At 41.1% G+C, this 24,017-nt stretch overlaps 1 protein-coding gene across 3 annotated transcripts in view; it reads right to left on the reverse strand.

Moving 5' to 3' along the window:
• Positions 1-24,017, reverse strand: part of cdk14 (cyclin dependent kinase 14) — a 245,186-nt gene that overhangs the window by 131,523 nt on the left and 89,646 nt on the right. For all 3 annotated transcript variants that reach the window (XM_030749694.1, XM_030749695.1, XM_030749696.1), the window contains 3 exons: positions 23,864-23,943; positions 20,194-20,288; positions 15,765-15,827 (listed from right to left, as the gene is read on the reverse strand). In XM_030749694.1, coding sequence (XP_030605554.1) covers positions 15,765-15,827; positions 20,194-20,288; positions 23,864-23,943 — 238 coding nt within the window. The remainder of the gene's footprint in view (positions 1-15,764; positions 15,828-20,193; positions 20,289-23,863; positions 23,944-24,017) is intronic.

Below are 24,017 nucleotides of genomic sequence, written 5' to 3' on the forward strand. Positions count from 1 at the left end.
ATGCAATTGAAATTTTGTTTATGAACCAATTTTCCGTGGGGTTACACACATGTCCACTCAGCTGGACACCATGTGTTCGATATTTGAATAAAAAAGGCCTGGATGACCTCAAAGTTCCTAGTTCTGAATTCAGATAACATTGAAGTTACTGTAATCAGCCATACAAATCTTAGAAACATGGTGTCTACCCAGATACTTACTCTGGATGGCATTACTTTAGCCTGCAGTAACACTGTGAGAAATCTTGGAGTCATTTTTGACCAGGATATGTCCTTCAATGCACATATTAGACAAAAACGAAGGACAACTTTTTTTGCATTTGTGCAATTTTTCTAAAATTAGAAACATCCTGTCTCAGACTGATGCTGAAAAGCAAATTCATGCATTTATTAATTCTTGGCTGGACTATTGTTATACATTATTATCAGGCTGTCCTAAAAGCTCCCTGAAAAGCCTTCAGCTGATCCAAAATGCTGCAGCTAGAGTACTGACAGGGACTAGAAAGACAGAGCAGATTTCTCCCATACTGGCTTCTCTTCACTGGTGCCCTGTTAAATACATACAAGGACTTGCATAATCAGGCCCCACCTTATCTTAAAGACCTCATAGTACTGTATTAGCCCAACAGAGCACTTCGCTTGCAGACTGCTGGCTTCCTTGTGGTTCCTCGGATACTTAAGAGTAGAATGGGAGGCAGAGCCTTCAGCTTTCAGGCCCCTCTTCTGTGGAACCAGCTCCCAGTTTGCAAGACATCAACTGTAGGATCATTTGGAAACCCAGTCTGAATCACAACTGAAACTGAGCAAGGCAGCAGTAAAGTGCAGCCACTCTGTAATCCATCAAATGCGCATGGCCAGAAAGTGAGCATATTTCCAGCCCAAGGAAAGAGATTTGTTGACTTGGGGTCAAGGAGTTTTTTTGAAAATTCACTGAAAAACCCAGTGCCTGAATGTGGGACAAGAACCAGCGAGAGCTGCATTGCCACCTGCTCTCTGAAGCCTGCTACAGGTGCCCAGTGCTCAAGATAGGCTAAAATGAGGACGCCCCTCGGACAGAAGCTGCCTCGACACATTATGTGAAGGTGTGAGGAGCGAGAGACAGCCCGAATGACAGCACCTGGTATTCGTAGGCTCTGCCCTAGAATGCAAACCTTAGAAACTGCCTGTGGTCCATGTGCCCACATGAAAGTAAGTATCTTTTTGTGAGCAGGGGGTTTGTGGTTGGGAGACTGTGGAAAGTACAGCACCTCCTGGGACTGACAACCTGAACAGAACTTAGGCGGTGCCTTTTGGGTGGCAACAGACAGGCCTCCCTAACTTTGACAGTTGGCTGACTAATACAGATGGGTGCTCCATGAAGCGGTTAGCTCTGAGACAAAATCTGGGAAGATGGAACGCTGATTTGGGACCACCATGGGCTCTGGTGGGAGGAAAAGCCTGCAAGAGCTGGCAGAGGAGAGGGCCAGTCAACAAGCAGCTTCTCCACTGCACAATAAAACAGGGAAATAGAGAGGCCAGCCAGCACAGCAGCAGCATACTCCTCACCCTAAGCCCCAGACAAAGCCAGGACCCCAGACTCAGAGAGGAGAATGTCATGCCGTGTGACAGCTGTCCTTCCCAGCACTTTCTCCATAAACATCAATGTCGAGTGATGGAGCTAGCAACAAAACACACAGCCTTCGGCCTCAGTCAACGCTCTCCTGGCATGGACAATCGCCAAGCACACTTCTTGGTCCTTGTCATGTAAACCACACCCCAGAGGACAGGGGCGAATAGAAGATTTCTGCTTTGCTTGCTTTGGTTTTGTACTCATATCAAAATGGAAAGTAAAAACACTGCACCAGAAGACTCAAAATTAGCATTTCACGGGCAGCCCACGCACACCAACTGAGTGGTGGGGGCTAACACCAACAAGGGCAGTTAACTTCAATCCAGCAGACAACAGAGCTAACTAGCAGAATCTAGCTAGCTCACCTCAGCAGAGGTGTTCTTAGTGAGGTGAGGAGCATAAGAACTGAGAGATGATTGTGATGATGTGGTACATGTATATACGGTATGTGCTGGTGGGACCACACATTTGTCATCACTGGTCATCTGCCTTAAAGGTGTAAATTGAGGTGTCTTCAGCCAGGAAATGTGGGGGAGTGATATCCTATACTATATGTGTTGTATAGAATGAATCGACTGAAAGGGAGCCTTAGGCATGGTCAATAGAGGAAGCCACACAAGTTTACATGTTTCAGATGACACATAATGTAATAACATTTCTATATCTCCATTCTGACAAATGGTAGAACAGTCACAAAAATAGTACCAGCAAGTTTTAGTACAGCAACCATAAGGTAATGCCATTGGGTCAGTGTACCGAAATGTTATGGAGCTGAATGTTAAGAAGTCTTATACACTTCTGGATTCCTTGAACTGGATCATATCTGAAAATGATGATGTTAATTTAAAGTCTTCATATTTCTAATTTCTATAGTCAGGAGCTGTAATTATTAAATGTGGCTCAAATTGTGTCAAAAATCTTTTGGAAACTTTTACAGCTTCCCAGCTTTCCCATCACCCCAACTGATTACAGCAGATGGGCTCCCTGGGTTAGTGGTTCTGTCTGAGGTTTGTTCTTGTAAAGGTGAGTTTCTTCTCTCCACTGTCACCAAGTGGTTACTCACAGTGGGAGGTGTTGGGCTTATCTCTGTTGTATTATTAGATCTTCATATTACTGAGACAAGAGATGGTGCGATTTGGAACTAGACTAACGGACATAACTGTAACACATCCGCAGTTTCACCGCAACTAGCACCAAATATTCTAAGCCTTTAATGGAAATACCCATGTAATCAGCATTAAATTTAAGAGTGAAAATGATGATAAAATGTATCTAAAAATAATTCACACTTCTGACAGAAACATTACTAGTGAATACCAGCTAATTTTCAGAATCTTATCATTAAAGTTTCAGAGAAATTATGTGGAATATACAGGGGCTGTAGCATGAAGTGCTTCAGTCTGATATGGAGCTTTTCTATCAGAATAATGCTGTGATCACGTGTCCTTGATATTGACATGGCACTGATGATTAAAGTGCTATCAGGCACTTCCCTTGTAATGCAGTTATAAGAACAAATGCTGCTGATATTTAGCTTGTGGGTGTCAGTTTCCCATTGATCTATGGAGATGTGACTGAGTCACAGCCCTTCAGCTGACAAGCACACAATCTAATAAAAAGAGCACTTCAGCAGCAGCCTAGATGAGGTCATATTTACTTGTGTTCAATAACACCAGTACTGCTTCTAAACTGCAGTCGAGCACATGGGGCGACAAGAGTTAATGGTGCTGTGGAACAGGATGGTTTCCAGAGGATCTTATACCAGATCACTCCAGTTCAAGCACAAACCTGAGTACAGTTTCAATTTTAAAATGCAGACACACACACACACACACACACACACACACACACACACACAGAGCTTGATGGTTCTTGACCACTAATTACATCAGCAGTGAGTGTCTGAGTGCATGTTTCTAAATGTTAATTTGATCTAGCACCAGCATAGGCAGTAATAGCTTTCATGTTGCTGATTAGTAAATAGGAGGATATCTGAGTGACTGTACTTCCTCACTGTCAACCGGGAAACACCCTAATAACAGACATTAGCCGTCTTTATGTTGCTTATGTTTAGGTCAGCTGCTGAATCCTCATACAGTATCCTCAAAGGGATGTGAATGATGTATAATTACACCTGCCAGCTAAAGCCTTGGTAAACAGTGAAAGAACATTTACAGTAATAATGTATATGAGTTTTTTTTCTGAACATATTAGTTTTAAAGATAAAGCGAATTAATCAGATTCTCTTACTGAAAAGAATAATATCCTTGTGTGTGAGTTTCTAACACATACACGCCTGTTCCACAAAACAAGCAGTAACATCTGCATTCAAGAGTATAAAAAAACTGCAGATCCTGAGGTGGCTCCAAAGCGAGTCAATTCCAAAATATGTAGCTCAACTGCAGCCTGGTATAGAAAAATTGCTTTCGCCTTGATGGATAGTTTCTAACAGCTGTACAGTGGGTGAACTCCTGTTTTAACTCATTCATCTAGATACTGGCTAGATTTAAAGTTGAGGATGCAGCTGTTTTGATTGTCCAGTGTGCTGACAGAGAGAGCAATAACTGATAGCTGTCTGCAAGGTTTTAATTCCCATAACTTAAGTCACTGAACTGGAGCTCGCAAATGTGCACGTGCTGTTGGTGCCTTTTGAGGCATTTTTAATGGAATCTGAGAAGAATATTGCCTGCTGTGTGGTGGAGACCATCTTATTTTGTCTGTTCAATTTTTAAATTCAATTTTATTTATATAGCGCTAAATCACAACAAACAGTCGCCTCAAGGCGCTTTGTATTGTGGGCAAAGACCCTACAATAATACAGAGAAAACCCAACAGTCAAATCGACCCCCTATGAGCAGCACTTGGCGACAGTGGGAAGAAAAAACTCCCTTTTAACAGGAAGAAACCTCCAGCAGAACCAGGCTCAGGGAGGGGGGGTCATCTGCCGCGACCGGTTGGGCTGAGGGGAGAGAAAAGACATGCTGTGGAAGAGAGCCAGAGATTAATATCAATTAATGATTAAATGCAGAGTGGAGTATAAACAAAGTAAATAAGGTGAATGAGAAACAGTGCATTATGTGAACCCCCCAGCAGACTAGGCCTATAGCAGCATAAGTAAGGGATGGTTCAGGGTCACCTGATCCAGCCCTAACTATAGGCTTGATCAAAAAGGAAAGTTTTAAGCCTAATCTTAAAAATAGAGAGGGTGTCTGTCTCCCGAATCCAAGCTGGGAGCTGGTTCCACAGAAGAGGGACCTGAAAGCTGAAGGCTCTGCCTCCCATTCTACTCTTAAGTATCCTAGGAACCACAAGTAAGCCAGCAGTCTGAGAGTGAAGTGCTCTATTGGGGTGATATGGTACTATGAGGTCTTTGAGATAAGATGGGGCCTGATTATTCAAGACCTTGTAGGTCAGGAGAAGGATTTTAAATTTTATTCTAGATTTAACAGGGAGCCAATGAAGAGAAGCCAATATGGGAGAAATCTGCTCTCTCTTTCTAGTCCCTGTCAGTACTCTAGCTGCAGCATTTTGGATCAGCTGAAGGCTTTTCAGGGAGCTTTTAGGACAGCCTGATAATAATGAATTACAATAGTCCACCCTAGAAGTAATAAATGCATGAATTAGCTTTTCAGCATCACTCTGAGAAAGGATGTTTCTAATTTTAGAAATATTGCACAAATGCAAAAAAGCGGTCCTGCATATTTGTTTAATATGTGCATTGACGGACATATCCTGGTCAAAAATGACTCCAAGATTTCTCACAGTGTTACTGGAGGCCAAAGTAATGCCATCCAGAGGAAGTATCTGGTTTGACACCATGTTTCTAAGATTTGTGAAGTTAACTCTGAAAGATCAACTGGAGCCAAAGAGTCTAAACAAATACCAGCAGTGCTGAAAGCAGCCGAACATGAAGAATAATCTTTGAGATGGTTATGAATAATTTTTTCTCTAATGTCTAAAATTTTATTTGTAAAGAAATCCATGAAGTCACTACTAGTTAACGTGAAAGGAATACTCGGCTCTACAGAGCTCTGACTCTTTGTCAGCCTGGCTACAGTGCTGAAAAGAAACCTGGGGTTGTTCTTATTTTCTTCAATTAATGATGAATAGTAAGATGTCCTAGCTTTACGGAGGCTTTTTATAGAGCAACAAACTCTTTTTCCAGGCTAAATGAGCATCTTCTAATTTAGTGAGACGCCATTCCCTCTCCAGCTTTCGGGTTATCTGCTTTAAGCTGTGCGTTTGTGAATTATACCACGGAGTCAGGCACTTCTGATTTGAAGCTTTCCTTTTCAGAGGAGCCACAGTATCCAAAGTTATACGCAGTGAGGATGTAAAACTATTGACGAGATAATCGACCTCACTGGGAGCAGAGTTTAGGTAGCTGCTCTGCACTGTGTTGGCACTGAAGAGCATAACAATGAAGGAATTAGATCCTTAAACTTAGTTACAGCACTTTCAGAAAGACTTCTACTGTAATAAAACTTATTCCCCACTGCTGTGTAATCCATTAAAGTAAATGTAAATGTTACTAAGAAATGATCAGACAGGAGGGGGCTTTCAGGGAATACTGTTAAGTGTTCAGTTTCTATGCCATATGTCAGGACAAGATCCAGAGTATGATTAAAGTGGTGGGTGGGCTCCTTTACATTTTGAGAGAAGCCAATTGAATCTAACAATAGATTAAATGCAGTGTTGAGGCTGTCATTCTCAGCATCTACATGGATGTTAAAATCACCCACTATAATTATTTTATCTGAACTGAGCACTAAATCAGATAAAAAGTCTGAGAAATCAGACAGAAACTCTGAGTAGGGACCAGGTGGACGATAGATAATAACAAATAAAACAGGTTTTTGATTTTCGCAATTAGGATGGACAAGACTAAGAGTCAGGCTTTCAAAAGAATGAAAACTTTGTCTGGGTCTCTGATTAATTAATAAGCTGGAATTGAAGATTGCAGCTAATCCTCCTCCTCGACCTGTGCTTCGAGCATTCTGACAATTACTGTGACTCGGGGGTGTTGATTCATTTAAACTAACATATTCATCCTGCTGTAACCAGGTTTCTGTAAGGCAGAATAAATCAATACGTTGATCAATTATTAAATCATTTACTAATAGGGACTTGGAAGAGAGAGACCTAATGTTTAATAATCCACGTTTAATTGTTTTATTCTTTGGTGCAGTTGATGAAGCTGTATTATTTATTGTTTTTGAATTTTTATGCTTAAATAGCTTTTTGCTGATTTTAGCTTTGGTTTTTGGTGGTCTGGGAGCAGGCACCGACTCTATGGGGATGGGGTTTTGGGGGGATGGCAGGAGGAGAGAAGCTGCAGAGAGGCGTGTAAGACTGAAACTCTGCTTCCTGGTCTCAACCCTGGGTAGTCAGTTTTTAGGAGGGTTAATAAATTTGGCCAGATTTCTAGAAATGAGAGCTGCTCCATCCAAAGTGGGATGGATGCCGTCTCTCCTAACAAGACCAGGTTTTCCCCAGAAACTTTGCCAATTATCTATGAAGCCCACGTCGTTTTTTGGACACCACTCAGACAGCCAGCGATTCAAGGAGAACATGCGGCTAAACATGTCGCTCCTGGTCTGATTGGGGAGGGGCCCAGAGAAAACTACAGAGTCCGACATCGTTTTTGCAAAGTTACACACCGAGTCAATATTAATTTTAGTGACCTCCGATTGGCGTAACCGGGTGTCATTACTGCCGACGTGAATAACGATCTTACCAAATCTACGATTAGCCTTAGCCAGCAGTTTCAAATTTCCATGAATGTCGCCTGCTCTGGCCCCTGGAAGACATTTGACTATGGTCGCCGGTGTCTCTAGCTTCACGTTTCTCAAAACAGAGTCTCCAATAACCGGAGTTTGTTCCTCGGCGGGTGTGTCGCCGAGTGGAGAAAAACGGTTAGAGACGTGAACAGGTTGGTGGTGTACCCGGGGCTTCTGCTTAGGACTACGCTTCCTCCTCACCGTCACCCAGCTGGCCTGTTTTCCCTGCTGCTCGGGATCCGCTGGGGGGTAGCTAACGGCGGCTAAGCTACCATGGTCCGCACCCGCTACAGGGGCCTGGCTAGATGTAGGATTTTCCAGGGTGCGGAGCTAAGTCTCCAATTCAGAAAGCCTGGCCTACAGAGCTACGAACAGACTACATTTATTACAAGTACCGTTACTGCTAAAGGAGGCCGAGGAGTAACTAAACATGTGACACCCAGAGCAGGAAAGTGCAGGAGAGACAGGAGAAGAAGCCATGCTGGTAGTGAGTCGGCTAAGAGCTAAGCTACTAGCTGAACAAAGCTAGTGAATTTCTAAAAACAAATAAAGTGAATAATGTGAATACAGGTGATTCAGCAAAGAGTGTGCTAGATAAAGTAGGTGAAAATTACACTAAAATATGTTGTGATCCAGATAGATCGAGTTATACAGATTTAATAGCTAACAGACAGCAAAACACAACTGTGCTCAGAAACAGGAACAGGAAGTGATACAATACCGCAGTGAGAGCCAACACCAAGTGACAGCACCACCAACCTCAGGTTATTTTGTTATTTTGCACTAATTAGCAGTCATGTGTCTATGTATTGCACCTATGCACTTACAGATGCAGCCTGCTAATCAAGCTTGCAAGCATTAGTTCTTATTTTAGCAATCAACTCTCTCATCCAAATATAGTCGGTGGCAGCAGGCTTAATAGAGTATTTTACAAATCCTTCAAGATTTTCCAGAACTGATGATATACCTGAGCATTCTAGCCACTTCTCGGGCTAACCCAGGTTCTCCTTCAGCTGGACGTGGACCAAATGGACCAAATCATGGATGAAATCTCTTTCCTCTGTCGAGGTGAATGCTGTTTTCTTTCTTTCTTTCTTTCTTTCTTTTTTTTGAAACCAAAGTGGTAGTGGATATGCTTTTATTAAATGTAATACAAATTATGACAATGTCTTGTGCATTCATGGGGTTGAATAACTTTGCAACTGTAACCAAAAACTCCAACATTCCCTGAAAGCCTGGACATCATGTATTAGGTATTGAAACAAGGTCAAGTAGAGACAGTATTCACTATGCCTACACTTCCGGTTAATTCCTTTTGATGAATTCCTTGATTAAAAGACAGGGTCACAAAACTTTAGAAGTTATCTCCTTGATTTGATAAAAGTAGTAAATAATCTCAAAGAATCTTTGGTGTTCATAGACTCCTTCTGGGGTTTCAATAACTATTAATGTGAAAATGTATAATAATACCAATGTGCAATCATTTATAGAATATTTTCTAAAATTAAGTATTGTTATTATTGGCATGGTTTAACTCACATGCCAACAAGCCTCTAGAATGCACATAATGCATGTTTTCATAAAGATTAATATCTCCATACTGTTACCTTTGGGCCTACCAGCAGTTCAGCTGCAGCAGGTCTAATTGCAGTAAAATGGTTTAAGCCTGTTATGGATGAATGGAGCGATTCCAGAAAACTTTTGGCAAAGGTCAAACAGACACCTGGTGATTAACCTGTTTTAGACTTTAAAAGCTGTGAAACTATCCTTCAACAGGGCACAGTTTTACAGCAGGCCAGGGGAAGTCAAAATATGACAAATGCTTTATCTCACAAAAAGTAAATGATCTCAGTATTTAGTAAATAATGACTAAAGTTTATGTTAGTAAATTAATTTAATCAAGAATATTTACTTGCCTTCATGTGGCACCTTTAATTAAAGCAACCATTAGCATATAAAGTACACTGGTCAACAACAAAAAAAACTTTTTGTCTGTTACCTGAGGAAAAACAACTGATTTTTACCCATTTGGGTATGCTGATTTCAAATATGTAAACAAAATTTCTCCAGCGCATCAGGATCTTGAGTTATGCCAATGAACGCTAATCGCCAAACTCAACGTCAATGATTTTATTAAAAAAGTACACCATGAACATACAACTGGTGAAAAAAAAGACACAGATACCAAAATCAATCATATGAGGAATCTCAGACTAGTACAGTACACAATTAGTCTGCCTAAACAGTTCAAAAGTGTGACAAACACTTGCTCTTGTGCTTCACAGATGTTTCAGACTGTAGAAACCAGCAGTAGTCACCCATCATATTTGCATTATAGCTCTCCTGGTACCTGATCTCCATTTCAGAGATATCTTGATGGAACCTTTCACCGTGCTCATCGCGCACATCACCCAAACTGGTGGAAAGAAGTCAAGATGAGAGTGAAGGAAGTGAATCTTACGTGACATTCTGCAACCCATGCATTTGAATGATATAAGCATGTCGCCAACTACTTCTTCATAGTTTGTGGCTTTGTGGTTGCCCAAGAAATTCTGTACCACCTGAACAAATGATTCCCATGCTGTTAGTTCAAGAGGTCTGAGCTTAGATTGAAAGTCTTTGTCTCTAATAAGCTCACGGACTTGGGGTCCATCAAAGATCCCAGCTTTAAGCTTGGCATCACTTTGGACTGCCCCAAATTTTTGCTTTAGGTATTTAAACCCATCTGATCCACTGCCTTGACAAAGTTCTTGATGAGGCTAAGTTTTATGTGCAGAGGAGGTGAACAGATTGTTGCTTTCTCAGGAACATTTGCAGTGTGTTATATTTGGTGCATTTGCAAACTATCTCACTTTTCTTCATATTTTAAAAAAATTGATGTAGCACTAAAACTTTCTTTTTATCTTTTGACAGATCAAAGCAGTCCATATTTGGATTCAGCACCCCAAAATCCCCCAAATTATTGATAATTCTGTTCAATTTCAAAATTAGAAAAGCTTAGCACGCATTATATATTTGCACGAGAAGCACCAGTACAGCAATACATTAGCTAAATATTGGCATGTGCGTAACTAAAGAACCTGACAAGCTAGAGAAATACTGATTATAGATCTGGAATCAGCATGCCTGAAATGTCTTAGATCAGGTATTTTTCTCCAGATAGCAAAATCATTGTTGACCAGTGCTATTTATATGGTGACTACAATTACATAAGCTCAAACAACTGTCTCTGAAATGTGTCTCTTTATCTACTAAGATATTTTTTCTTCCCAGCATTAAGAAATTATGGACAGCTATGGTCTTTTAGAAGATTAAAATGTAAAGGCTAATTTTAAAACCAAACAGAACTATTTGATTTAATATTAAAAATATAAAGTAATGTCAGTTTTTGACTTTTTATACAAGGCATCTATTAGCTTGATATAAACTTAAAGGTAAAAATGGAAACTTCCTGTTGGTGGTAACTGAGCAAGCAGCAGAGAACCTGAAGGCAAACAGAGTGAAACACCTATCATAACAACTGAGATATGTTTTCTGTAATTAAGTGTGGTAATAAAATAATGGTCTCAAAGAGTGATGAGTCAATATGTGTTAGAAATTGCACTAATGCACCTTCCCTCATCAAACACATGCACTCAGTAGAGTCTCTTGGCAGCCATCATATTATACTGGGCTTGTCTTCCTGTCGTCTGCCACATCATTAGAAGTCCTGCGTATTATCTGCTTTTCCCATCAGCTTGTTTAACTAATGTTGCCATTACGTGAGGCTTAGGCATTAGCATTCACAGCAAAAATGGCTGCCTATGAACCAGCTGTGTTGATGCACTGTCGTACAGTGGTGTACAGTACAACAGTGTGGTTGCAGACATATCCATCTAGTACAGATAACTTATAATTTTTCTTGGCCTACTGTATCCATAACATGAATTTACATGGCATTTGTTCAGTGCTCTGGTGGAATGAGCAGAGACTCTGATAGCGTCAGCACTCTGTACTGAGCCCCTAATAAAGCTGTAATGTCATGTTACTTTGCACATAGGTAGTAGAAATATAACTTGTAAAGAAAAAGTTTTTTATTAATCACAACAGTATAATGCTCTATAGCAGCAGTCTCTGAATAATTCTGGCAAACCATCAGATGACTAAGGAGGAGGAAGCAGCTTCCTGCCCTTATTGATACAGTGGGAATGGGAATGTTGGGGGGTGGGGGGGTGGACGGAGTGTTCTGAGGATCTCCTCAATCTCACAGACATGCCTTCTGTAGAGAAAGCAGGGTCTAGGGTTGAGGAAGACCAGGCTGGAGCTGGTTGATACCCCTTTGCAACACTGCAGAAATTGGGAATCATGCCTTTGAATTAGGAAACTGAGGTGGTGCTCCCACTTTTTTAGAAGGAGGGACCAACTTCAGGAGAATGAAACTCCTCAGCCTTCCTCAGAAACCTACACTAGAGTCCTGGAGAGGGGAGCCTGTTGTTACAGGCTATTGAGTCCCTGTACATCCATAACAAGACCTTGGTCCACATTACCAGCAATAAGTTGGGCTTGTTCCCAATTGGTGTTGGACTCTACCAGGGCTGCCCTTTGTCACGGATTCTGTTCAGAACTTTTATGGACAGAGTTTCTATGTGCCTCCCACATGTAAGTGAGGTGATATGGATATGCCCAACTGGGAGGAGGACCTTGCACTAGAGAGATTATGTCTCTTCGCCCTATGACCTGACAGAAAAGCAGGAGGAGGTGGCTGGGAAGAGGGAGGTCTGGGCATCTCTACTCAGACAGGTACCCCATGACCTGGACCCAGATTTGCAGCAGAAATTGGATGGCTGGTGAATCCCTAAAAATAGTCCAAAAGTGAGCAACACTAACTGCCATTAGGCTGTATTGTATGTGATGCAGTTTACATGTCATCTAGGTGCAGAGATTAAGAAATGGTGGTGACAAATAACACAGATATTTAAGTATATTAAAAAATGAAATGACGGTGTCATAGTACTGGAGTATTAAAAAGTGTTTTTCATGTTTCGTGTTTTTTGTTTATTTCAGCTACACATGCTCAAAGCTGAACGAGTTCTATCAATAGATTAGAACAGACAACTCAGGAGTTATACAAAGTCAGCAGGTGTCAAGCAACACTTCGCTCTGCTCTCTTGGAATAATCCCATATTATTCATGTAGCTGCTGTCAGCGGGAGAAGCATATATTACTTATGTAAATCCTTAGTGTCAAAAAAGGTATGAGCTGTTACATAACAGATGTAGCCTGAACTATCACCTCCCTGCATGATGGAACATCCTAACACCCCACCAACACATGGCCTCATTCACTCCATCATTGCTTCACTCTACCTGTTTGTTTATGTCAGCAGTGCCCTCCTACAAATGGGAAAAAACAGCACTAAGTCTGTATTTGCACAGGAGCAATGGAACAGCTTCACCAATGCAGTTTCACCATATGTCAACTTCAATCAGAATCTTTCATGTGAGTGAAGCCAGTTGAATATTGCAGTATTTAATTGTGATTTTGATTACATATAAATGAAGGCTGTGATCTAACTGTCAGCTTTGACTGGAAAAGGTTTCATCTGATATATGCAGTAAGTGACAGTGACAAATTATGCCAATGATGCCTGCATATTAAAGTATTTCACATAAAAATTCACATAGTCCCCAAATCTGACATCACACTGCTAATTTATCATATTTCTATGTCATCCTGAGAAAAAATAGGAAGAAACATTCCAAGACATTTAAAATCACAAGTTTGATTTTCTGAAATAAATAATTTAGTTTTTATGTTTTAGATCAATGATCAAACTGGAGATTAGTTACACTGATAATGTTAACTCCCTCATACAAAAAGGTCCAGATTTCCTTGTCCTTCAAAATCAACTTGCAGCCAATGCTCACCTAAAGAAATTTGGCTGAGCCTGAAGTTTCCAGTAGACACTGTCAGAGGGAAAACTGACATTAAAAGTCAAATTGATATCATATGAACAGAGAGGCTTTTTTAGTGTAAAATCATGGCTAGAAAGGAGGTTTCTTAGTGGGTAGTTCATGACCTACTAAAATTTGTTGATACAAGGGATGAAGTTTCCTCAAAGAACAGTCATCCACCAAATACACCCAGGCATGTGTCTATGACATTGTTTTTCCAACAAGTGTTTTGTCTTTCACCCAGCTTCAAATCACGCTCTGAGAGGTTCAGAAGCAGACCATTTATTCTGGCACTCTTTTTAATAATGTTGGACACTTCTGAAATGTACTGTGGTGCACCAGATTAAGTCACAAGCTTTGCCTTGAGTGGGTTCACCTGAGGTCAGTGAGAGAACTCAATACATTAAGCTCTGTTACAACTTCACTACAAACACACACACAAAAAAAAAAAATGCTAAATACAGAACCAAAAGTCAAAGAAAAAAAGCGTAAATCTGTTTTATCTAAAGTGGGTTATGATGACAGAAATTCTCTGTTCTTTTTGTTTAGTCAGACTCTGTTTAATGTTCTGGTTCTGGCATATAAACTGCTTCAAAAAATTAAAGGAACACTTTTTAATCAGAGTGCAGCATCAAGTCACTTAAATTTCTGTCATATTGATGTGGTCAGGTAAGTAGCAGAGGGGGTTGTTAATCAGTGTCAGCTGCTTTCAGGTGCACTAGAGGGGCAATAATGAGACAACCCCAAAACAGGAATGGTTTTCCAGGGGGAGGCACTCAAATTTTTCCCTCTTCATCTTATTTGACTGTTTTTCACTAGTTATGCATTTGGCTAGGGTCACTGCTGGTAGCATGAGGCCATACCTGGACGCTACAGAGGCTTCACAGGTAGTCCAACTCCTCTAGGATGGCACATCAATATGTACCATTGCGAGAAGGTTTTCTGTCTCCCAGCACAGTCTCAGAGCATGGAGCAGATTCCAGGAGACAGGCAGTTACTCTAGGAGAACTGCACAGGGCTGTAGAAGGTCCTTAACCCATCAGCAGGACTGGTATCTGCTCCTTTGTGCAGGAAGGAACAGGATGAGCACTGCCAGAGCTACAAAATAACCTCCAGGAGCCACTGGTGTGAATGTCTCTGACCAAACAATCAGAAACAGACTTCATGAGGGTGGCCTGAGGGCCTGACGTCCTCTAGTGGGCCTTGTGATCACTGCCCGGCACTGTGGAGCTCGACTGGCATTTGCCATAAAACACCAGAATTGGCAGGTCCACCACTGGTGCCCTGTGTTTTCACAGATGAGAGCAGGTTCACCCTGAGCACATGTGACAGACATGAAAGGGTCTGGAGAAGCTGTAGAGAATGGTGTGCTGCCTGTAACATCATTCAGCACGACCGGTTTGCTGGTGGGTCAGTGATGGTCTGGGGAGGCATATCCACGGAGGGACGCACAGACACACAGACAGGTTAGGCAATGGCACCCTGACTGCTATTAAGTATCAGGATGAATTTCTTGGACCCAATGTCAAACCCTACACTGGTGCAGTGGGTCCTGGGTTCCTCCTGGTGCACAATAATGCCCAGCCTCATGTGGTGAGAGTATGGAGGCAGTTCCTGGAGGATGAAAGAACTGAGACTACTGACTGACCCTCACATTTGCCTGAACTGAATCCAATAGAACACATCTGGAACATTATGTTTGGTTCCATCTGACACCGGCAGGTTGCACCTCAGACTGTCAAAGAGCTCAGTCATGCCCTGGACCTGATCTGGGGGGAGATCCCCTAGGACGCCATCTGTTGTCTCATTACGAGCTCCAATGCTTATATATATATAATATATATAATCATGATTTTCCCCCATTGAGCTCTGATGTGTTTTAAAGGTGTTCTTTTAATTTCTTGAGCAATGTATGTTGAATGTGGGTATGCTGGCAGATCGTGACTTTGTACTGTTTGTCAGGCACCTGTGACCTGTTGACTTGACTTGTTCCACTATACGTGCTGGGAAACTGTAAGCTGTTTACAGGGCCAAAGGCTCAGTTATGCTACATTGCTTGAAAAATCAGATACTAGCATAATCTGTTTCTTAACTTCTGAAATCTAAAACTGGGGCATGAACAAACACTAAAAAAACGGATGCACCTGTGACCCTCATGACTGCAGTTCCTGATTTGTATCAGTATGAATTTGCACCCCATTACATAAATTACAAAGTTCCTTTCTAAAAATAATGCACAGTTATAATAATTCTTCACTGGCGAGGAAAGAAAAAAAAGGTCTTATAACCTTGTTTCAAGGTTAAACAGCTGCCTGTTTCCAGTTTTTTGTTCATCGTAGAATACTTTTTAATTTCTTTTTATGTAACTGTATATAAATTATTTATGTAAAACACAAGGTCATTGTCCTATTCATTGTGACCAGCACATTCATTCATACTGTACCTTTACGTTGTCTGGATGTAGTCCTCCAGGATGTTTGTCCATGTACTGACACAGGTCCGTGTGCTGGACGGGAGAAAAAGCAAAAACATCCCAGTGTTAATGTAACGGCTTTAAAGGCAAATTATGTAAAACTCCTTTTGAAACATTATCTAAAGTTATCATCAGAGGGAGGAAAAAGCTCATTCCACCGGTGTAACAAAACTTTGTGTTTGAAGGCATACTAACAAACCAGTGGTGACTGTGATTGAAATGTTCGGCTGTCCTCTGTGTTAAGCTGGCCTGACTGAATGGAAGGCTCCTTTGCATCATATTTTTGCTTTTATATAATCCTCTATTTCAAGATGCTCGTCTGACAAATTATCCTTTGCACAGCACATTCTGATTGTATTTTATGACCATAGTTTATGCATGTTATTATTCTTTGTCAAATGCCATTCAGACTGGTTTAACACAATATCCAGGCATTTTGGATCTCATGTCATCATCATATTTATTCCTTCACTTTATACTGATAGCTGCTTAATTTTAGATCTTAAAGGTACAGTCAGTTGCTTTTGAGGTTATTTAATAGAAAAAAGAATATTGTACCTATAAATATACATTGATCAGTGTGTTATTGATGCATTTTCCTAAACTCATAATTAAAAATACATAAGAGTGTCCATCGGTTTGTGGGAGTCACCATGTTGCCCAACCATCTTGAATACTGATAGCTATCACAGTTCTGACTAATCATGTTTTATGTATGTGGCTAGAGACCGACCACATACGTAGTATAGTTCTTTCAAACTATATATGACCATTTAACATTTGTACAGGTAGATTTTCATCATCTCTTTGTCATTATGTCTTTCTCTTCCTCCGTTACTGCTCTCTCTCCTCCTCCCCTTTTCTACCTCATCCTCTTCCTCCTAACCTTAAGCCTCATCTCTTGAGCTGAAGTCAGGACTGTAACACACAAAAACATGCATAGACATGCTTATTTATTCCCAGTATTGTTGCAATTACTTATTGTCAGCAGATTAGACATGTGACCCTCCCGACTAAATAACAACAACAAGTGATAAACAGTTTGATTCTTGTATTCTTGGATGAAAGCTTATTTGCTAAGCATCCAAGTCCAACAATGTTAAACCCACTTCAAAGAAAGTTTCACTAACGCAGGCCAACAGCGGGTAACAGTGGCAAAAATGGCATCTCTGACCAACAGAAAGTTCAGGATCTCCTTAGAACTCACCTCAGTATCACTGTCATATATCATCTGGAAAGAATGTGATTGGCAAAGGCTTAATATTTCCGCATGATATTGATCCCAAACACACTGCCAATTAAGTATAAACATATCTGGATAGAAAAACATACACTAGAACTCTATCAGTCATGCACTGGTCTCCTCAGAGCCGGGACCTCAGCATTACTGAAGCAGTGTGGAACCATCCTGACAGAGAACAGAACAAAAAGCACAAAACATCCAAAGAAGAGCTTTGAATGTCCTTCAAGAAGCCTGGAGAACTGCTCCTCAAGGATACTTAAAGAAATTATAAAAACATTTGCCTAAAGCATTCAGGCTGTGCTGAACAATGAAGCTGGCTGGGCACCGCTTGGGTCTGAATGATGTAAACTGTTGTCATCACATGGTGAGGCTCTGAGTGGACATCTGCCATTTTTTTGTGTGCCTGTAGATTCTAATTGGTCCAACCCCCCTCTCTGCCATAAATGTGGTTTATTTTATGGCAGCGTTCACGATCTCAGCTGAGCTGACGTCCTCACCATCAGAAAATCCGACTCATATGACATGCATGCATCATTATGTTGGTCTGCCCTTCACCTCTGTGCTTTGTGAACAGATGTGTGGATGGAAGCAGTGGCTTAGAAATCATACTAATATTTACAATCTCCCACTGCTGGCCACACCAGCAGACTCTGCTCTGCTGAATAATTCACAAAGATGCCTCAACACCGATGTGCCTGCCCAATCCTCTTCAAAAGCCCACTCTGTCTGCTTGCATTGCCTTGCTTTTTATTCCCCCCTCTGTCTTTCTATAATACGTGTCATTGCTTGTCCTGTCAGTTGTCTGTCCCCTCTCTCTGTGCATTCCTCCCTCTTTCTGTCATTCACCATTGGGCTCTGAATATATAACAGCTCAAGCTGATTACAGCAGCGAACACAAGATGATATATCCACATTAAATCAGCAGTTAGACACATTTGCATATCTTTGAATTTAGGATCTTTGTCAAATAAATAACCTCTGGCTCCAGGGAAAACTGACTAATCCCTCATTGTTAAAGGATTGTGTTGCATGACAATTGAAAGATTTCCTGTGTTAAGTGAAAGATGTGTATAACCACAGAGGACTGACAGGAGATTTCCCTGCTTCACCTTTAAAGCCAAACTGGACTGTTTTTTTTCTTCCACTCTTCATTTAAACATGACCCGCTGGGCTCCATTCTTAATTCACTAGCCAAACCTTTGACATGTGTCAAATCTACCAACAGGGGGCATTCCACCTCGTCAGGATAAAAAATGTAGCAGGTGAGTAAGTTGGTTGAGAGAGCCAGCCTCACTCAGCACTTGAGGATCGAAGGTTGAACCAAATATAAATGTGACCATCAGAAGCTGCTGTCAGCTCTTATATGTGTAAGAGACCATCCAGACTGCTCTTTGCATGTTCAGGTGTGTCCAGAACTCTGAATAGAACAGTTTGTTTCCAAGTAGTACACTCCCACACTGTTTCCACTGTAGAAGCTGGAGGAATAAGTTTTTTGTTTTGTTTTAATATTCAATAGAAAAGTTTTCCTAATTAAGTTATTTTGGCCCTTTTCAGATGCATTTTAAATCTTATTCTTTGGACTGTCACTGGTTTGGGCAGACAGCAGACTTTAAAGGACTGTTTCAGTTTAGGCAGTTTTAAGTTCTACTGGAAGATATAGTTCTGTCAGTGCAATAATGTTGCAACTGTGAAAAATGCAGTCACCAAACCTTACAAGTGTATAGCTGCCATCAAAATGCAAGTTCAGTTCAAAGGTTGTGGTCTAACGTTCTGGGTAAAGGGTGCCGGAAGTGGAGGGGCCAAAGGACCATCAGTCAACCCAAAATGAGTTAGAATAAATGAACTCTAATAAAATTCAACATTTATAAGTAAGATTTGGTACTGATACTCTGTCTCCTGGTAAAGTGGTTGCTTTGCAGTGCCGTCCATGCAGCTCAGCTGCAATTCTGCCAGATCAGCCTTTCTCAAATCCATCTCGCATCAGCTGCGGCTCCATTGACATCCTTTTGGCCATCAGCTTGCGTATCTAATACATAACTGCTCGCTTCTTGCTGCTGCTAGAAGCGAGCCTTGCCAATAAATCAAAGATTACTGCAAATTTAAAAATTATGACCAACCCTGTCTATACTGTCCATCTTGTGTTTGGCCAAACAGCTCTGACCCTCCAAACACTGACGTCTTCCAGACCTCTGACGGTTTTCTGTAGTATCTAATGTTAACTAGAACAGACATCACCAAACACCTTGTCACTGCACACAAAGACACATAAACTCTTAGTGGATCACCCCACAAGCCTTAGAGACGCTCCAACCCAGTTATCCGCACAAAGCAATTTGGATGCCAATCACTTCTTTTCACCTGTCCATTTCAAGTTGACTACCAGAAACAGCTGTCATAGCAGCAAATCTTTGCCAATGTTGGCATGTGCCATCATTAACAGATACTTAACATTTTTGGTTTTATTGTGGGTGAGTCAGAATGTTTCAGCTCACTGGTTCTGTGTTAATACTGGACACTGTAATTTTCTCATATTTCTGTGGTTAAAATGAGTCAATAATACCTCTAATGTTCTTCATTTAGTACAAATATGCAGTTACAACACAGTTACAGGGCTTACTGGCCAGCCAGCTCTCTCTAGTTGGCTTTAACCGTAATGCCGAGTCAGAGCGTTCCTACTGGCCATAAATACATCAACACAGTATTATTTACTGTTATTTGTGCCCACAATATTTGACAGGGTAGTTGTGGAAACATACTAAAACAGTGACCTTCCAATAAAATGCCTGCCTGGCTTCCTGTTGTGTGCACAGACAGACCAGGTTCCAGTGGATCTGGCTGCCATCCTATATGGAGCAAAGAGTGGAAAAAGCCCAGGCTGCACTAACATTCCTCAAGTGCCCTATAACTAAGAGTATGCCAATCAAAATTTCCACAGCTCAGGTTTCTAGGAGGAGAGTATTAAAAACTGAAACTCAATCAGCAAGCACGTACTTAGGTCAAATCAATCAAACTAAAGAAACGTACATAAACACTGACCCCAGTTCTCCTTTAAAACTGTGGCTTTTGAATGCTAAAAAAAGATTCTTAATCTAATTTTGAAGCTCCACAATCTGCCCATAAAGATCCCAAATGGGTGATCTCAATGTGAACACTCACCACATATTCAAAAACCAGAGTCAGGGTTTCCTTGGTGTGGATGATGTCATGGAGGAGGACGATGTTAGCATGCTTCAGGCCTTTCAGAAGAGATGCTGCAGACACAAAACAGAACAGAAAGAAGCAAAGAGTTGAAGTCAAGCTCATATTTAAATACCAGGGAACTTTGTTGTGATCTATGCTTTCATTAGCTGCATCATTAGAATTCCTCAGCACATCCAGGAGATTAGGAAAAGATTAAACCACCAAGAGAAAACATAGGGTGGATTTACTCCTAGAAGTTCTCACACTCATTTGTCAACATATTTATGATGTAAGAGTGATTGTTAATTAGCAGGGAGATATCTCAGGGAGATGATTTCAGTGGCAAAGCTTAAAGAGTCTTACTTAGGAGGCTGAGTATGATCAGCATATTTACATTACTTGATTTAAGTCACAGCCTGAGTAGAGCACAAGGATGATTGTGCAAATAGATGATGCATGATCAAAGCGGCAGAGTGTTTTGGAGAGTTTTGGGTTTGAAAATATTACACCTCAAACACAGCACAGTCAGATGAATTAGTTTGGGAAGAACAAAGAAAAAGCTGATTTCTTTTTACATTTTAATCATAAACACACTTGCTGTAACATCCCTCTCAGCTTCTTAAATTACTGGAAGTTTCCATTTCAGATCGATTTACTTCATAAGCTTTGTTAAGTCACCTTCATCTTTACCTCTTTTCCACCAATGCTGGTTTTCAGCCTAGAACCAGTTCCACCAAACTGGAGCCACTGAATAAAAGCTGGCCCCAGATCAGTACCATAAAATTGGTGGGCTTAAAGCCACTGGAATCAGTGACTATGGAAAGATACTAGAACAAGAAATTCACCAGTGCTTGGAAGACATGGTAAATTTTATCTGTGATTATCTTTTCCCCAAGGAAATCACCCCAACCTTTGTTAGTATAATGCTACACAATAACTGTTCTCAAACTGGCTGAAATATGGACAGCTGCTCAAATGCACAAAGGATGAACAACCATCTGCAATAACACTGGTGAAAAACAGTTATTAGTAACCTTGGATTTGTTTTTATGGCTGTCTTTTGACACAAAGGAACTGCATGTTTTTGGACTGTGGGCGAGAACCCACGCAGAAACAGGGAGAACATGCAGACTCCACATAGAAACACCCCGGCCAAGGTGGACTCGAACCTAGGACCTTCTTGCTGTGAGGCAGCAGTGCTAACCCATTAGCCCATTAAGAGAGGGCAAATCAGTTCATATAGAATTGGAAAAATAACAGGTTAACTCCTGTTAAAGATAGCTAAGTAAGTCAGCAGATTTAGTGATTTAAATAACATTAAAGAAAAAAAGGAACTAAAACGGATCATGAACCTAAAAAACATTGTTTGCTGGCACTGCAGAAGAGGACACCTCAGCTAATCAGCAACTCTAAAATAAAAGCATCACAATGATTTATTTTATTTATTTATTTTTTTACTTTTTCATTTTGTTTGTTTTTTCTTAATTGAATAACCCTCCATATCATCAACAGTCCAACTTCAAACCTCCTCTTCCACCAATTAGACAAAGTTTTAAGGCCAACACGCAAATGACAGGTACAGCGAAGCAGCACAGGGAGGGGTTTCACTACAATGCCAACGAGTGCAGTTTTTATTATGTGGCATGAATGGGATTTTCAGACGGTTCCCAGACGGATTCATTAAACAAAACTCTGTTTCCAGGGGCACAGAGGAGCTTTGACAGACAGCTCCTCTGAGAGCCCGTAAGTGATTGGGCCTCATCAATACATTCATTCTGTGAGTACCCAGAGGTAGTTAAAAAAATAATAACAATAATCACATAAGCATATCAAGACTCCTCTCAGTGAGCAGGCAGTTTAAGTTATAGTTTGATCTCAAAGATCCTGTCACCAGCTTGAAGAAACACACACACACACACACACCCCTGCCCAACCCCCGCCTCACACACACACCAGTAGTAATGGCTTGAGCGTGTCGAGTTTTGCATGAACACACACTCACAGCTGTGCTCTACTCTGGGTCTATTACTTTATTCAGCAGCAGTCTGTAATGCTGCTCACATATCTGTGCTGGAAGCTTGCTACTCAGTAATTGCTGAATTAGTTCAATTTCAAATTGCCTTTCTGATCTGCTCATAGGGAGAGTTTTAACCGTGTATGTGAGGAGTCCAGAATGGCTCTTACTTTATCAGAGCCTGATCGCAGGCACATCAAACAGACAGCCCAGCCTCACCTAAATTTAAATACTAGTTCCTCCTGTGGAGGTGACTGTATCCTCTTTCACTACAGCCAGTAAAATGAAGAGCTTCAATAACTTGACATACACAAATGACAGCACAAACCAAGCCAACTACTGTAAGGACACACTCTGAACTGCTATTGTTCACAAAGTATGGATTGAAACAAGATCATTCCCATTATTTAGTTATCTTTGAGTTCTTCTAATGTCTTGGCTCAACTCTGTGTAACCTAAGAATATGATCTAAGACTTCCCATCTCCAGTCCTGGTTGAGCAAAGCCCACTTCCCTGAGCACCACCACAAACAGGTCCCTTTCCATTGAACTTTAGTTTAAAAGTGAAAGGTTATGAGAAAGACTTAAAATCAGCCTTCCATCCACTGCAATTTTCTTCTCATTAGAGGGATAAAAGATGTTTAAATGTTAAGCAGCGTTCTTCTATCAGCTGGTCCCTTCACCACAGCAGATCAGCTGCCTCCATCTCACCCTGTCCCTAGCATCCTATTCTGTCACTGACTGTGTGGATGTCCTCCTTCACCACATCCATGAATCGTGCCTGTAGTTGAGTCCTCTTTTCCTCCTGCATGGCAGCTCCATATTCAACACCCTTTGTCTGGTATATCCAATATTCCTCCTCTGCACAAACCATCTCAGCTTTGCCTCTCTTTGTCTTCAAACCGCTCAACCTTGAGCTGACTCTCTGATGCCCTCATTTCTAATCTTGTTCATTCTGCTTACTCCCCACAAAAAAGTTGCAACATCTCCCTCTGTAAAATCTGACTATCTGAGTTTCTGCACTGATATATCATTAAAGTGGGCATTCACTCACATCTTCAACCCATGGACGTCGGCTGTTACGCTGTGCAAGGTTACAAAAACTGAGAGGTGCACGACCAGCTGAAATGACACCAAAACGCAGCCTGTGCCAGCAGATCGGACGTCACTTTTGCCATACAGCGCCACAGGAGCAGCAGCTACTGTATCATGGGCCCATCATTCAAAAACAGTACATTTATTGTATTCTTTCTTCTGAATTCCATTCCTCTTTTCTCCAATGCATACCTCCACCTTTCTTCCACCTGTGCCCTTCTCTCACAACAAATCAGCGTTGTCTGCAAACATCACAGTCCGCAGAGACTCCTGCCTGACCTCATCAGTCAACCTCCCCATCACCACTGCAAACAAGTAATCCCACCTCCAACCTTGAAACATCAGTCATTGTTGATCACTGTTGAGGTACATGAGGACACTAACATTGCTCTTAAAAGTATGCAGTTCTGGGCTGACCAGAGTTTTTAAGCTGTTTTCTTTGTGATATTTAAGTACCTCATTCAAGCGAGAAATGAAACTTCAGTCACATTTAAAGAAAAATATAATATCTGTGATTCTGTCCACATAAATGCCTTACCTTCCCTTATGGCCGTGAACGGTGTTCCTTCTTCCTCTTGCAGACGAATCACCTTCAGAGCCACCAGTTTTCCATTCACCCTGGCAGCAACACAAAGCACAAACAATGTATGGTAAATTGGTCTCTTTTTTTTTCTTTTTTTAGTGACAGTAAA

This window comes from Archocentrus centrarchus, chromosome 16, assembly GCF_007364275.1.
Source record: "Archocentrus centrarchus isolate MPI-CPG fArcCen1 chromosome 16, fArcCen1, whole genome shotgun sequence".
NCBI lineage: Eukaryota > Metazoa > Chordata > Actinopteri > Cichliformes > Cichlidae > Archocentrus > Archocentrus centrarchus.